Source organism: Schistocerca nitens, chromosome 3, assembly GCF_023898315.1.
Source record: "Schistocerca nitens isolate TAMUIC-IGC-003100 chromosome 3, iqSchNite1.1, whole genome shotgun sequence".
Classification (NCBI taxonomy): Eukaryota; Metazoa; Arthropoda; class Insecta; order Orthoptera; family Acrididae; genus Schistocerca; species Schistocerca nitens.
The window spans coordinates 410,475,867-410,491,333 of NC_064616.1; the positions used below are offsets into that span (position 1 = coordinate 410,475,867).

General features: G+C 42.2%; 1 protein-coding gene across 2 annotated transcripts in view; it reads right to left on the reverse strand.

Moving 5' to 3' along the window:
- The window catches only part of LOC126249615 (UPF0587 protein v1g245604), a 134,186-nt gene that overhangs the window by 107,334 nt on the left and 11,385 nt on the right, over positions 1–15,467 (reverse strand). Inside the window, exons 2-3 of one of the 2 annotated variants that reach the window (XM_049951285.1) lie at positions 8,831–8,905; positions 2,489–2,543 (exon numbers count right to left, since the gene is read on the reverse strand). In XM_049951285.1, coding sequence (XP_049807242.1) covers positions 2,489–2,494 — 6 coding nt within the window. In that variant the 5' untranslated portion in view covers positions 2,495–2,543; positions 8,831–8,905. The remainder of the gene's footprint in view (positions 1–2,488; positions 2,544–8,830; positions 8,906–15,467) is intronic. The other variant, XM_049951284.1, reaches the window with a different exon arrangement.

Consider the following 15,467-nt stretch of genomic DNA (forward strand, 5'->3'; position numbering starts at 1 on the left):
GGTAAACAGAGGCCCAACGAAGGTCACAAGCCCATCGATGGCAATGAGGAAGAGTGTGACACACTGCACAGAACCCTGTGGTATACCATTCTCCTGAATCTGAGGGGCACTGAGTGAAGAGCCAACTCGAACCCAGAATAGCCGGTAAGATAAAAACTTGCGGACAAAAATCTGAAGGGGATCACGGAAGCCCCAGTCATGGAGGGTAACTAAAATGTGATGGCACCAAGCCACGTTCCATACGCCTTATGTAGGTCAAAGAAAACTACGACAAGGTGCCAGCAGCGAGTAAAAGCCTGTCGGATGGCTAATTCCAATTGGAGTAAATGGTCAGTTGGAGATCGAACTGCCCAGAAGCCACACTGATACGGAGACAAAACGCCCCGAGATTCCAGTACTCAAAATAATCTGAAGTTGACCACCCTTTCGAGCAGTTTACAAAGTACATTCGTAAGGCTAATGAGGTGGTAGCTGTCTCAAGATGTTGGGTTTTTCCCGGGCTTAAGGATGTGGATAACTATACTGTCTCACCATTGTGATCGAAAAGCACCTGTGAGCCAGATTTGGTTAAAGACCCTGAGGAGCTGTTGCCTCTGGGGAACGTCCAAGTGTTGGATTATCTGATTGTGAATGGAATCCGGCCCTGTGGCTGTGTCTTGTGAAGAGCTAAGAGCTTGCACCAATTCCCATTCAGCGAAAGGTGCATTATAGGGTTCGACATGGTGCAGGAGAAATGGAGGGGGGTCTGTTCAAACTCTGCATTTCTGCTGAAGAAAGGTAGGAGGGTAGGAAGCAGACAATGATGCCATCACAAAGTGTGTCGCAAGGTGTTCCGCAAGGACCAATGGATCAGTGCACAGAGCACCTTAGAGGTTCAGACTCTGGACCGTTGACTGTTGCTGGTGGCCCAAAACGCTATAGAGCTTTGACCAAATCTGCGATGAAGAGGGATACATCCCCAAGGAGAAAACATAGCATTCCCAGCATTCGTTTTTACTCCACTTAATGAGGTAATACCCCTTAGTATGGAGACACTTAAAAGTGAGGAGGCCGGTCTGGGAAGGGTGTCAAATCGCTGCAGCACCCACTGGCAGTCCGGGACAGTGACTGTGACATCCTTGGTACCAGCCGATGACGAGGGAGCCCTGTGGATAGAGGGACAGCAGTACAAGCAGCATGAAGAAGAGCAGCAGAGATGCCTTGCACAACTGCATCAATGAATTTCCAGAGGGAGGTGTCAAAGTGGACAGCAGACATGTATGAAGGCCAATTGGCCCTGTGGAATGCCCAACGTGGGGGCCTGTGTGCTTGGCAGCAGGGGAACGATAGTATCACTAGAAAATGGTCATTGTCACAAAGGTCATCATGGGATGACCAATGTAAAGAAGCCATGAGGGCAGGGGAGGCGGTTGTCAGGTTGACAGCAAAGAATGTGCCATGAGCGGTACTGAAGTGGGTAGGGGAACCATCATTGAGGGGAGACAAATCAAGGTCCATGGTAAGATGGTCGGTTAGCATATCCCTACCCATTGAAGTGACACTCCCCCACAGTTGTTGGTGGGCATTGAAGTCCCCATGGAGGAGAAACGGGGCGGGAGTTGCTGGATTACGGTAGATAGTGCAAATAATCAAGTGGCCTACCTGGATGGAGGTAGACATTGCAAATGGTGATTGCTAGAGTCGTTTGCACTCTAACTTCTATTACTTCCAAGGTGGTACGTAGGGGGATCCAGTCACTAATGACATTGGAGCGGACCAAAGAGCAGACTCCATCAAATGCTATCCCAGGTACAGCATGGTTCCGACAGAATGCTTGATAACCGCGTAAAGTTGGAGAGTGGTCATCACGGAAATGCATTTCTTGAAGAACGAGACAGAACACAGAATAAGAGGAGACAAGATGTTGCATTTCTGGTAGGTGACAATAGTATCTGTTACAGTCCCACTGGATGATCGTGTGGCGCAAGTCCAAGGCAGACATGGAGAAGCCGAGGAGGAGGTCAGGTCACTTGGTCAGTTGTTGTCACCGACGAGGCAGGGGTGACATCCATAAATAAGATGTCAGACCCAGGTTGTGAGGGGGGAGATGGCACCACTGGGGGAACTTTGTCTTGGGATCTATGTTACTACTTCTTCACTTTGAGGTAGAGGAGAGCAGAGCACAGGGGGAGTACAGGCTTCTGCAAGATCAGGACCCGAAAGATAGCAGATGACCTTGGGGGCACACAGATGGTGCGCCTCATAGCCAAGTGCTGGTGAGAGTCTTCTGGCCTGAGAGACACTGGGGGAGAGGGGTCCTAGGAGGGAGAAGAGATTTTGAGTTCATTATACACTTAAGTGCATAGTGCAAAATTTGATGATGATTGGAGTAGTGCAGGAAGGTGCAGACCACAACAGCACAAACTTCTAACAAACATATCACTGTTACACAGACAACTAGCTATCTATATTATGTTTACAAATGAAAATCACGCTCTTTAGTACTTACCACCATTTTGCTTCAGAATATATATATCTGCCTTTGAGGTGAATTATCTTAATATCTGAAACAAAGAAAAATAGATGTAGTACAAACAAACAAACAAACACACACACACACACACACACACACACACACACACACACACACGAGGCCCTCACGGAACAAATTTATAATTTAAAAATAGCAAATCTACATTAGATTTATGAACACTTCCACAGTGATTCTTTATCAGTTGCCAAATTTGGAATTTGACATGGACGGAAGTGTGCAAAGATACAAGTTCTTGATATGATATTTGTTCTGTTTCGTATTTATATTATAGTGCATGTACTGTATTCAGACATTCTTGGCTTATCATCCAGTATATATTTGACATACAATGTGCATGTAAAAAAATTGCTGATTCTTCAGAGTACATTAATCATTGGAACCCTGAAGGGATGACATCTGGAATATACGGACACTGCACAATGAGTCAAACTAAGAATCTGCATAACTGCTTTGTCATGTTTGTAGAAGGAATATGCAGACATCACAGCCAATAAAATGACATTGTAATAAAGTAATTCAAAATGCCTGGTAACATTTCTGTACTTTTGCTGCACAACTTTGTTGCCCATGAAGACAGAAAATTCTACATACGGCACGATTTTTTCTTCCAACCTTCTCCTCCTCCTACTCCTTCGTTCTTCTATTCTTTGTACTGACAGTGCTGTTTACAGTACTGACATAGGCATCATTAAGTGTTACAGAAAACTGATATTAAGTTAAGAAACCATCATCAAGCAATGAAGCACATATGGATACCCAACAATTTTCATGTTCCATATATGCCCACATGAAGGAAAACCTGAAATATTCAATAAGTCAATGAATGCAATAGAGTTGCTACACAGCAATTACAAGCTCCTTTTGTATGTTGCACTTTAAACACTATTATTAAAGTTAGTACACTTGGAATTTTAATAATGGCACTATTTTGTTTATTTTATTTATACTTAACATGATAATGAACAACTAAGACAGTAAATATTTTCAAAAATGCTATTCTCAAAATTCTGCTGCTTTTCCATCTGTTCAGCTCTGTTTACTTGGACATGTATTTTACATGTATTAAATATGTGGACCACAATTAACTCAAATCCACTGAGACATAAATTGAAGCTGCGTGCAAGATTTTCTGGACAAGATTCAGTATCACGGGTGGGCAATGGATTCTATTGACCACCAGACTCACATCCTGATGCAACTGAAAAGTTCAGAGGTAACCTCGGTTTCCTAGTGTGTAACTTCCCAGATCATAATGTATTCGGCAGAGGAGACTTTAATAATTCAACAATCAGAGTAATTTTAGTGGAGAGCATGACAAGACACCGTGTGAGGCATTACTAAATGCCTTCTCTGAAAACTACCTAGAAGTGATGGTTCAGAACCCCACAAACTATGGAAATATATTAGATCTAATGGCAACACACAGACCTGACCTCTTGCAGGATGTTCGCAATGACATTGAGGCAGTTGTAGCAACAATGATTACCAAAGTACAAAATAGTAACTAAACCTGTAGAGAGTTGTGTATGCTCAGTAAACTCCATAAAAGGCAGTAATCTCATATCTCAAAGAAGAATTTCAAACTTTCAGTCCAAGACAGAAGCATGTAGAGAAACAATGGCTCCACTTAAAAACAATAGTTGACCATACACTGGATAGATACGTACCTAGTAGAACAGTTTATAATGGGAAGGTTTCTCCATGGTATACAGTCACTGTAGAGAAACTTCTAAAGAAACAAACTAGTGCACAACAGGTGCAAAAGAAAGCATAAGGCTACAGATAGTGAGGCACTCAAAACAGACTTGCCTGTCAACAGGTCAATGCATGAAGCCTTCAATGACAATTGTAGCAGAATCTTACAGAAGCCTTCTGACAAAACCCAAGTAAATTCTGGTCACACATTAAGGCTGTCAGTAGTACGAGATTTGGTGTCCATATACACAAGGATGACAGGAACTGAAAATTTAGGGTACCAAAGCAAAAGCAGCTAACTTCATCTGAAAATGCATCTTTACAAAGGGACTAGGAGCACTGCCTCAGTTTAATTCTCACACTACAGCAAAGATGAGTGAAATAGTTATTTGTATCAGCAATGTCTAGAAACAGCTGAAAATAAATAACGTTCTAGGACTTGATAGAATCCCTGTCTATAAAAAATTTAAGGCTGCATTAGTCCCACTTTTAACTATAATTTCTCTAATAAATAACGGTGCCTATTAGTTGGAAGAGATCACATCCACCCATAAGGAGGATTGCGGAAACGACATATAAAATTCTTTTACAATATTTTTGACCTCTGTCTGCTGCAGAATCTTAGAACATATTCTGAGCTCAAAGATAATGAGATAATTCGAACAGGACGACCACCACCATGCCAACTAGCATTGGTTCTGAAAAATATGTCATGTGGACCTGACACCTTTCTAACAGCCTAGACAATGAAGCCCAAATAAAGGTCTAAAAGGGATAAAAAATCGCCTACTTACAAAATTTTGTACATTGGTAGTGGGTTTTTTTTTCCTCTAGGACTAATAGTTCCCGCATTGCAGGTGATGGAAAAATTGCAGATTATTAAAAATAGTGTATTAATGGTATAACAATGTTTACTGTTAAATGAAGTATCTTAAATGTGTGTATCATGTCTAGAGGGTAGAAGAGTCAGGGAAGGTAGGTCAACGGATTGCAGTCATGCAAACTGAAGAGCAATCATGTGATTCTACACACTAACTCGCTACATCACAATAAGCAACTACAAGATGCTTCACAAAGTTATACGAATCCTCCACAACACGCCTTATGAATCACTGGTGATGGAGTGTGCAGACATGCCCAGAGGAGGGGAATGAGGGGTGGAGCGGACCAAGCAACGAGGTCATTGGTCCCATTGGACATGGGAAAGATGGGGAAGGATATCTGACAAAGAAACTTGATAGTGTAATACCAGCCTTATAAGCAGCAAACCATTCCCAAAGCAGATACCTGGATTCTAATAGCTACAGTCTCGAGTGTGGTGTCTAGTAACACCTATTCGCTAATATTGTTAAATATTTTAGCTTTTACCTACTACAATAATTTTATAATTGCGTACCAGTTACCACATTTTATTAAAATTACATGTTTATATCTGCAGTTGACAATGATATGAATACAGAAGTGATCTCTAGCAGCAATAAATGTGAACATGTTTTCTAGTAACTTTCGGCACATGTCAGTTCAGTGGCACTCTTGTATCAGTGATGTACTCTGACTTTTAATATGGGATGGATGCATTTGGCGCATTTTCAATACTGGTTGTAGCTTTGACATGCCAATGCATCTTACATCAGTTATCCAGCTAATTAATATATGGATTACATTTATAGCTCTATCGGGTGCTTGCACTATCCTTTACCAAGGAATGTTTGACAATAATTCACCCATGTATTATATTTCTGACATTGTATGTTATTTTCCATAATTTAATATTTTCCACATACGTACACTATTCACAGATCAGACAATGGTAACAGTTTTACCAAAACCAGTCATCGTAAATAAAAGCATTGCAAATACAATCTTGGCTCAGAAGCTGTCTTCCTTCAAGTTAGAAAAAGTTCACTTTCCAATCACAAATGCAATAATATTCTCAGATAAAGAACTCTGCAAGATTCATGAACACTGATAAACTTTAATGTACCTTCTTCTCTACATGACAAAATATATTACAACACAGTGTCAATATATGTCTGTTGTCTCTTCAAACAAACATCTGATTCATTTTCTCATCACCTCCTATGATAGCACTGTAGATGACCACAGGAAAAACACTAGCTGGGAGCTCTGATTTACTTACCAGTTAATCCGTTAACTAACAGCTGCCCCCACTGCTTCCAAAAGCTTCACTAAAACAAGTAAAGAGCGAGTAACAGAATGTTGGTGGCAAGGATGAGTCCACAGTCCAGCCACTGGTATTTGAGTTCCTTCAGGTGCTTATTTAGCACCACAAATAGTTTATGTAAAGCAAAATAAGTGGCAAGTCACTACCACCCAGGTGGTTAATTAAACTGCTTAGGAAATCAGCAGTCAGATCAACAAGAAAATCCATTGGGCAGCTAACATATTGGCTAGGTGTCATTTAACATTTCCAGGATGCTCAGCAAGCAGCCATTAAAGCACAGGGTGAAGTCACCAGTACGTCATAGCTTATGACATAACCATGCAAATAGGTTTAATACATACAGAAGCCAGTCTTGATTCCTTTGTATGCTTGGTTAAGTGATGAAAAATACCAGTCTTGTTCTTATAGTGGAAGCACAGCCATTGCAGATTGTGTACTGTTTCCCACTATAGATCATCAATGTCCATATCTGCTGAACGGCCTACAGAGTCTTATCAATGCTGCGGTAGTTTTCTTTAGATGTGCTGTGAGCTCGTGTTGCTGGGCTCTGCCGACTAGGTCAAGTGTACACAACACAAAGGAAGCAGTTAACCGGGTATTAAAGCAAGTATGACATGTTCCATAAAATTTCGAGCGTGCAGCCACATAAATTTCACTTCTTCTAATATTTCAGCTGCATATCGTCCAGCCATCTTCAGAGTGAGCCAAGGTGACAGATGCTCCAGCACTCACTCTGTCCTTTTAAACAAGCGGACCGTGCTACTACACATGCGGCCATTGATACACAAGCCGCGAGAGAAGTTGATCGTCAGCAGAGAGGTACAACATATGCGTGAAATTAGATCTATGGCTGCATGGTCCATCCATGCAGTGATATTGATGTATCACTGTTGTCTGCAACACCACGATGTCTTTGCGAGTTTATGACAAAGTGCTGGGTTCCATGATTTGTCCAAGCTGAAGCCCCTATCTCTATTAATTAAATTCATCGCCAACCTAATTTCAGTTGTATCTTTCACTACTGAGTGCCAGAAAGATGAAGTCAAGGCAAAAATTTTGACATATCATATCACACCACAGAGTATCCAGTGTCAATGCAGTGCTCTGCCACTACCAGTTTATTAGGTTGTAAGAGCCAGATGTACCTGCAGTGCTCTGAGCATCTCTCTGGGACTGTGTGTCGTCTGTCCGATGGATTAACAGCAACACTCACAGGGGATCTTTTAAACACCAGGATTCCGAAGCACCAAATCATCTTTAATAGAACCCAGGAGTGCTGTTGTCTTTGGCGGCGGGCAAAAAATTACTTTCACCTTGTGTTTGCTGAGAATCCATCCTATTTTCTAACGTATGGTCATAAAGCCACAGATTTAAAACTTTCTGTATCTTTTTCTGCATTACTTATGCCCACTGCTGGTTTCATTGGAGTGCCTCACATATCTGCTGTGGAGAGTACCCGTTTGCTTCAAAAACTCTTCTCAAGTGTAGAAGCTTGCCCTCCAGACTGCTTTCATCAGCAATGGCATCTGCTCTGTGTACCAGAGTTCCGAGAACACGCGTCATCTGCGAAGCACGGTAGCAGCTATTTGCATGTAAATATAAATCTGAATGTGTCAATTTCCGATATACTGCATGTCCCAAAGTGCAATCATCTTTGCGTCCTGCCAAAACATCCGAAAATGGAATGCACCCACCTTTTTCAATTTCCATCGTGAACTGAATTTGTCTATGGATGGAATTGGGATGATTTAAAAATTCTTTTAATTTATCTTCACCATGGGGGCACACCACAAATGTGTTATCAAAATAACTCCAAAATACTGTGGACGTCAAGCTGCAGATTCCAGCACCTTCTCCTCAAAGTCCTCAATAAAAAATATGCCCACCAAGGGCAACAAAGGACTACTCATGGTGACACCATCAGTATGTTCATAAAATTTGTTATTGAGTAAAAAATATGTCGAGATCAAAACATGTTCAAACAAAGCTGAAATCTCTCTATCAATGGTTTTGCCAATGAGAATGATTCTGAAAGAGGATCCTTTGTGAACATCGAAACTGACTAACATATCAGAACTGTTCAGTTTGAGTGATTTTAGCTTGCCAATGAAGTCCTCAAGAGTTTGTATGCGATGAGCGCATTTTCCCCACAAGAGGCCTTAATAACGGCACTAGGTCACAGTCATAGGTTGGAGAGCCAGTGTTACTCGCTATCAGATTCTTACGGATCTTTGGAAGCCCATAAAGCCTCGGGGGAACCGCACCACTTGGTTTCAGTCTGGTGGAAAGAAGCGAAGCAGTCTTCCTTACCACCTGGTTAGTGGAGTCTTTACTGATCTCGAGGTATGTGCTATCACTCAGTAAACGATTCATTTTATCATGACTGTCATCACGAGACATTAAAACAGTAGCATTACCTTTATCAGTTGGAAGAACCACCATCTCGATTTAAGAGGATGGGCCAAGTGCTGGAGCATCAGTCACCTCCACAGCTGAAATATTAGAAGAAGAAGAAGAAGAAGTAGTAGTAGTAGTAGTAGTAGTAGTTTATGTGGCTGCATGCCTAAAATTTTATGGAACAGACACTGCGCTGCGAAACTATGGAGATGCACATGAAGTGCCTCTTCGGAGAGGAGATGGTTTTACGTGTTCACCGATTGGATAAGTTAAGACAGTTGAGAGCGAGGTTACTGAACTCTAAGTTCTTTATTAAGGTGCAATGACCATGGCATAGTTCCAAAGTTAGCCAGGTTAGTACATTTTATTTAGGTTGACTGTCTTAAGTAGGATTTTAAGCTGGTGCTGCTATTGGTAAGGAGAGGATCCGCTTTACCCACCAAAAACTGGACCTGGCTTCTGAACAACTTTACAGCCTGCATCTGAAGGTATCTGTGGAGTTACCCTACAACTCATGGACCTGGATTGATGGTATAATGTGGGCCAAGTCAGACTGGGTTCATGACGTAGCCACATCAAGACAGACAGCAAAGTTTAGCCAGCATGAGATGTCTTCACAGCAAGAAATTATTATTCGACACTCCATCATTAATATGATGGATAAAGATTTAGACGATGCTACAATGATGGTTTTAAGTAAAGGACTGACCTTCGCACCCACGTCAAAGTTTTTACCAATACCTGCATTCATCAGTGCCATTGAAGGAGCTGTTTGACCTCTTTCTGTGGAATCAGGAGAAGAAATAAGATGTGAAATTTGACTTGCAGTTATGAAGGTTCACCCACAAAAGGGTAACATATCTGTGGTAGAGGAGGCTGCATTACATAACCTCCGCCAGGATACCGAAACTAGTTCTTCCAGCTGATAAAGGTAATGCCACTGTTTTTATGCGTCGTGATGACTATCATGATAAAATGAACTATTTACTGAGTGACAGTACATACATCAAGATCAGTAAATACCCCACCAACCAGGTGGTAAGGAAGACTAATTCACTTCCGAACAACTCACCCTTTCCACCAGAAGTTGTGCAAAGATTCAAAACCAAGTGGTGCAGTTACTCCGATGCCTTATGGACTTCCAAAGATCCATATGAATGGCGTTCCTCTGCATCCAATAGTGCGCTCATCACATACATAACTCCGTGGACTTCATTGGCAAACTAAAATCACTCAAACTGAACAGTTCTGGTACACTAGTCAGTTTCGATGTAGTGTCGTTCTTAACAAAGGTTCCTCTTTCAGAATCACTATTTCTCATTGGCAAACCTTTGATAGAGAGATTTCAGCTTTGTTTCAACATGTTTTGACCTCGACATATTTTTAACTCTATAACCAATTTTATGAGCAGACTGGTGGTGTTACCATGGGAAGTCCTTTGTCACCCTTGGTGGGTATCTTTTTTATGGAGGACTTTGAGGAGAAGGCGCTGGAATCTGCAGATTGAAGCCCACAGTATTTTGGAGTTATGTTGATGACACATTTGTAGTGTGACCCCATGGTGAAGATAAATTAAAATAGCACTTGGGACATACAGTATATCAGATACTGACCCATACATTTATATTTATGTGCAAATAGTCGCCACCATCCTTTGCAGACGATGAGTGTTCTCAGAACTCTGGTACACAGAGCACACATCATTGCTGATGAAAGCAGTCTGGAGTATGAGCTCCTACACCTGAGAAGACTTTTTAAGGCCAATGGGTACTATCCACAGTAGATATGTAACACTACAAATGAAACCAGCAGTAGGCATAAGGAATGCAGAAGAGACAATGTTTTAAATCCATGGCTTTATGGCCATACATTGGAAGCCTATCATCAAAAATAGGACGGATTCTCAGCAAACACAAAGCGAAAATGATTTTTCACCCTCCACCAAAGATGGCAGCAGTCCTGGGTTCTGTTAAAGATGATTTGGTGCTTCAGAAGTCTGGAGTTCACAAAATCCCCTCTGAATGTGGCTGTTCATACACCAGACAGACAACACATACAGTCCATGAGATAGACACAGAGCACCACAGGTACACTTGGCTCTTACAACCTAATAAATCGGCAGTGGCAGAGCTCTGTGTTGACACTGGACACTATGGTGTATGGTAATGTCAAAATTTTAGCCTCGACTTCATCTTTCTGGCACTCAGTAGCGAAAGATGCAACTGAAATTCGGTTTGCTTGGACAAATCATGGACTCCGGCACTTTCCGCCAAACTCACGAAGTCGTCGCGATGGTGCACCTCGCAGTAATACATCAATATCACCATGTGGATGGACCATGCAGCCATAGATCTAATTTCACGCATATATTGTACCTCTTTGCTGTCAATCAACGTCTCTAGTGGCCTGTATATCAGTGGCCACATGTGCAGTAGCGTGGTCTGCTGGTTTAAAAGGACAGAGCGAGTGCTGGAGCTTTAGTCACTTTTAAATATGAAGATGCACTCAAGTATGACGTATTTGTGTGGGCTGACACACACACACACACACACACACACACACACACAGTGCCCTTAAGTTACACAAGTCTCACTATTCTCACCTTGAGTAGCAACCTACTGTCTTCATTACTCAATGGACATACAGTTTATTATGCCACAGTGCTGATACAACTACCACAGTTAACATTTTGTACTGCTGCTGTGACCTGTGCTTGTTATTACTAGCCTTCAGGTTTTTGACCAAGGCACCTCCTTTTCGTGGACCTTTCTTCCTTTACTGTCTCTCACATATCCATCAATGTACTTTCCTCCCTTCTTCCTCCCCTAAGAGAGATATTGGAGTTGTCATTTATGTTCCAGTGGAAGTTGCTATTCCTCACTCCCATCCACTACAGTTTGCACAGAAATGTATGTGTCTGTATTTTCAAGTAACTAACAATGTCATGATGTGAACCCTCTATTTCCCAGTTCTGCACAAGTTGCGCATCCCAGACAGCAGTCCAATGATCACATTTGTGTTGATTTTTCAGATCTTTTTACATTGTATATGGCTAGCTGTCATCAACATCCTGGTCCATACATTTTACAGATGTGACATGGCACGTAAGTCCACAAATAAAAACCAGCCACCTGACACCCCCTGCACACACAGGCATCTCTCAGAGATACACGGTTAATCTGGAGGGAATGGAAATGAAGTCCCAGGCTTCTGGACAGAGCGTAGGGGAACGATGCAGGAGACCCGTACCGCCGGACTAGGAAAGGTCCTAATGGAGGTGGTTTGCCGTTGCCTTCCTCCGACTGTAATGGGGACTGATGACGATGATGATGATGATGATGATGATGAGGCGGAGGATGACGACACAACAACACCCAGTCATCTTGGGACAGGTGAAAATCCCTGACCCCGCTGGGAATCAAACCCAGGACCCCACGCTCGGGAAGCGAGAACGCTACCGTGAGACCACAAGCTGCAGACTTAATCTGGATATTTCAGTAAATTTCTTTATAAGGTGACTGAGGCACAATATGTGTTGCAATTCAGTAGTGATCATTTCTGAGCACCCTTTGTGAAATATTATTTAACCACAAAAGTCCAATATAAATGTATTGCAAACACCAGTCAAATTTGGCAGTGCAGCTCCTCTGTCTGGTCCCAGAATTGCTGCTGCCACTTTTGGAGAATTATAAGAACTTTCTAGCTGTAGGTCACGACCAGAGGGACTATATTCTTACTATTGGGAGTTGCACGGCACCATATAAATCAGATGCACCCATGTCCCTATATTACAGATAGGTCAGCAACATTGGCAGTGAGGAGACTATTATTGACACCTGTCTTGGGTCACTCAACTGATACCACTGCTGCTAAGGGAGCAGTAGGGGGGAGGGGTAAAATTTCTTTAAATTTCCAAAGAGAGTAAGTAAGGTTGTTTCATAAACTGTATGCTTTCATGGCAGATGTTTCCTTCAGTTAAAACTTCATGGGTGAAAGGCAGTTGTCGATATATGAAACTATTCCCTGATGTTTCGTCTCTGACTGCAAGACATCTTCGACAGTTGCAGTTTTATCCCCAAAGATGTCTCCCACAGAGACTAAATGTCGGGGGAATAGTTTTATATACTGAACATGACCTCTCAACGAGGAAGCTTTAACTGAGCATATTTGGTATGTTTATATGCAGTACATTAAATTTTCTCACATTGAGGATCAGTTCAATCTAGCATCTGTCAGTCATGTAAATTTCACAACATTTTCTGATGAAGTAACTTACCTGTATACAACTGCATCACCTGCTAATGACACTGTATGTCAGATCATTTATAGAATTCATGAATAATATAAGAGACAATTTCCTCGAAGTACACTTACCTCCTGGCACTTCATACTCTTAAACAAGGAACTGGAAACATCGGGTAATGGATTTATTAGGAAGTACTGGTCCTACTTGCCTATGGTAAGAATGCCAGCCTGCATCTAGCTTGCGACCTAGCTGGGTCAACCAAAATGTGTGGTACTGGTTGCCAACTTTAACTTGTGATGTTAAAAGTACACGTGACGTCGTGGTTGCGCAGCATATGTGAAATGGATCGTGTCTGAACAGAGCATTTTGTCATGCGTGTTGGTGTGAGCTAGTGTTGAATGTTGATGTTTTGAAGTTGCTTTCAACTGTTTGTTGTGGTGCAGTGTTATCTGTCAGGTATTTATACTACTTCTGTACTTCATGTTGGAATTGTGTGTCTGGAGCTTTGTTAGCGAGTTGTTTCAATAGTTTTTTGGTCACAGATTTGATTTCAGCTTTGGGATTATTAGTTTGGCAGGTTATTAATGCTTGCAAAATCTATTTTTGCTTTACTTCTGTTATTAGTTATGGATCTGACAAGGAAAATCACTAGTAGACCATTGCACATCACCAGAGGTGATATGGTGACAAAAATAAAGTTCCTCCAGTCATATGTCTGCTGGAGAAGTATGTCAAGTACTAATGTTTGCAGGGAATTTACGAAGTTAAGCAAAGTTTCTGTGTTTTGGATCAGGGATAAATATAGGTGGCGCTAGGTGAACTACTCCATACAGTTTTTGGTTCGAAGAGTCTATGCTGTTGTGATACTGCAGAGTTCTTCCTGCAGCTAGTCACCCCACAGTACTTGGTAAAATTATGCCCCAGTGTTGCTGGTTCCCTACTGTTGAAGTTTGGGTCTCTGAAACCATATATATATTTTATGTTCCGTTATCGCCTGTAGATCCATACTGGATTGCAATGTTGCAATGTCATAGTTAAGCCCTCTTCTCTGGATGTTTGCCATGGCTACTCTGTGTGAGTTTTTAGTAGTTGTGGGCCAAGTTGAGTGATGAAGATGGACCTGTGTGGTAGCAGCCAGTGATTGTTTAATTATGGATGGGTCTGTAAAAATAAATGTTGCTTGTTTGCTAGTGGTGCAAGGCAAATATTGGCCCCAGTTCTTCCATCATCATCTGCAGGTTTGTTATGAACCCAGGTGTTGTGCAGGCCAGGTGTGGCAGACAGCAGGAAGAATTCACTCAACAATCACAAGGACTTGCTGAAAGTTATCCTCTACAGACCATTCACAGTCCTCCAGTGCATTATGGAGTTCCCAGCAATAGTACAGGGCTATTATAAATGATTGAAGCGATTTCATAAATTCACTGTAGCTCCATTCATTGACATATGGTCACGACACACTACAGATATGTAGAAAAACTCAAAGTTTTGTTCGGCTGAAGCCGCACTTCAGGTTTCTGCCGCCAGAGCGCTCGAGAGCGCAGTGAGACAAAATGGTGACAGGAGCCGAGAAAGCGTATGTCGTGCTTGAAATGCACTCACATCAATCAGTCATAACAGTGCAACGACACTTCAGGACGAAGTTCAACAAAGATCCACCAACTGCTAACTCCATTCGGCGATGGTATGCGCAATTTAAAGCTTCTGGATGCCTCTGTAAGGGGAAATCAACGGGTCGGCCTGCAGTGAGCGAAGAAACGGTTGAACGCGTGCGGGCAAGTTTCACGCGTAGCCCGCGGAAGTCGACGAATAAAGCAAGCAGGGAGCTAAACGTACCACAGCCGATGGTTTGGAAAATCTTACGGAAAAGGCTAAAGCAGAAGCCTTACCGTTTACAATTGCTACAAGCCGTGACACCCGATGACAAAGTCAAACGCTTTGAATTTTCGGCGCGGTTGCAACAGCTCATGGAAGAGGATGCGTTCAATGCAAAATTTTTTTTCAGTGATGAAGCAACATTTTTTCTTAATGGTGAAGTGAACAGACCAAATGTGCGAATCTGGGAGGTAGAGAATCCTCACTCATTTGTGCAGCAAATTCGCAATTCACCAAAAGTTAACGTGTTTTGTGCAATCTCACGGTTTAAAGTTTACGGCCCCTTTTTCTTCTGCGAAAAAAACGTTACAGGACACGTGTATCTGGACATGCTGGAAAATTGGCTCATGCCACAACTGGAGACCGACAGCGCCGACTTCATCTTTCAACAGGATGGTGCTCCACTGCACTTCCATCATGATGTTCGGCATTTCTTAAACAGGAGATTGGAAAACCGAAGGATCGGTCGTGGTGGAGATCATGATCAGCAATTCATGTCATGGCCTCCACGCTCTCCCGACTTAACCCCATGCGAT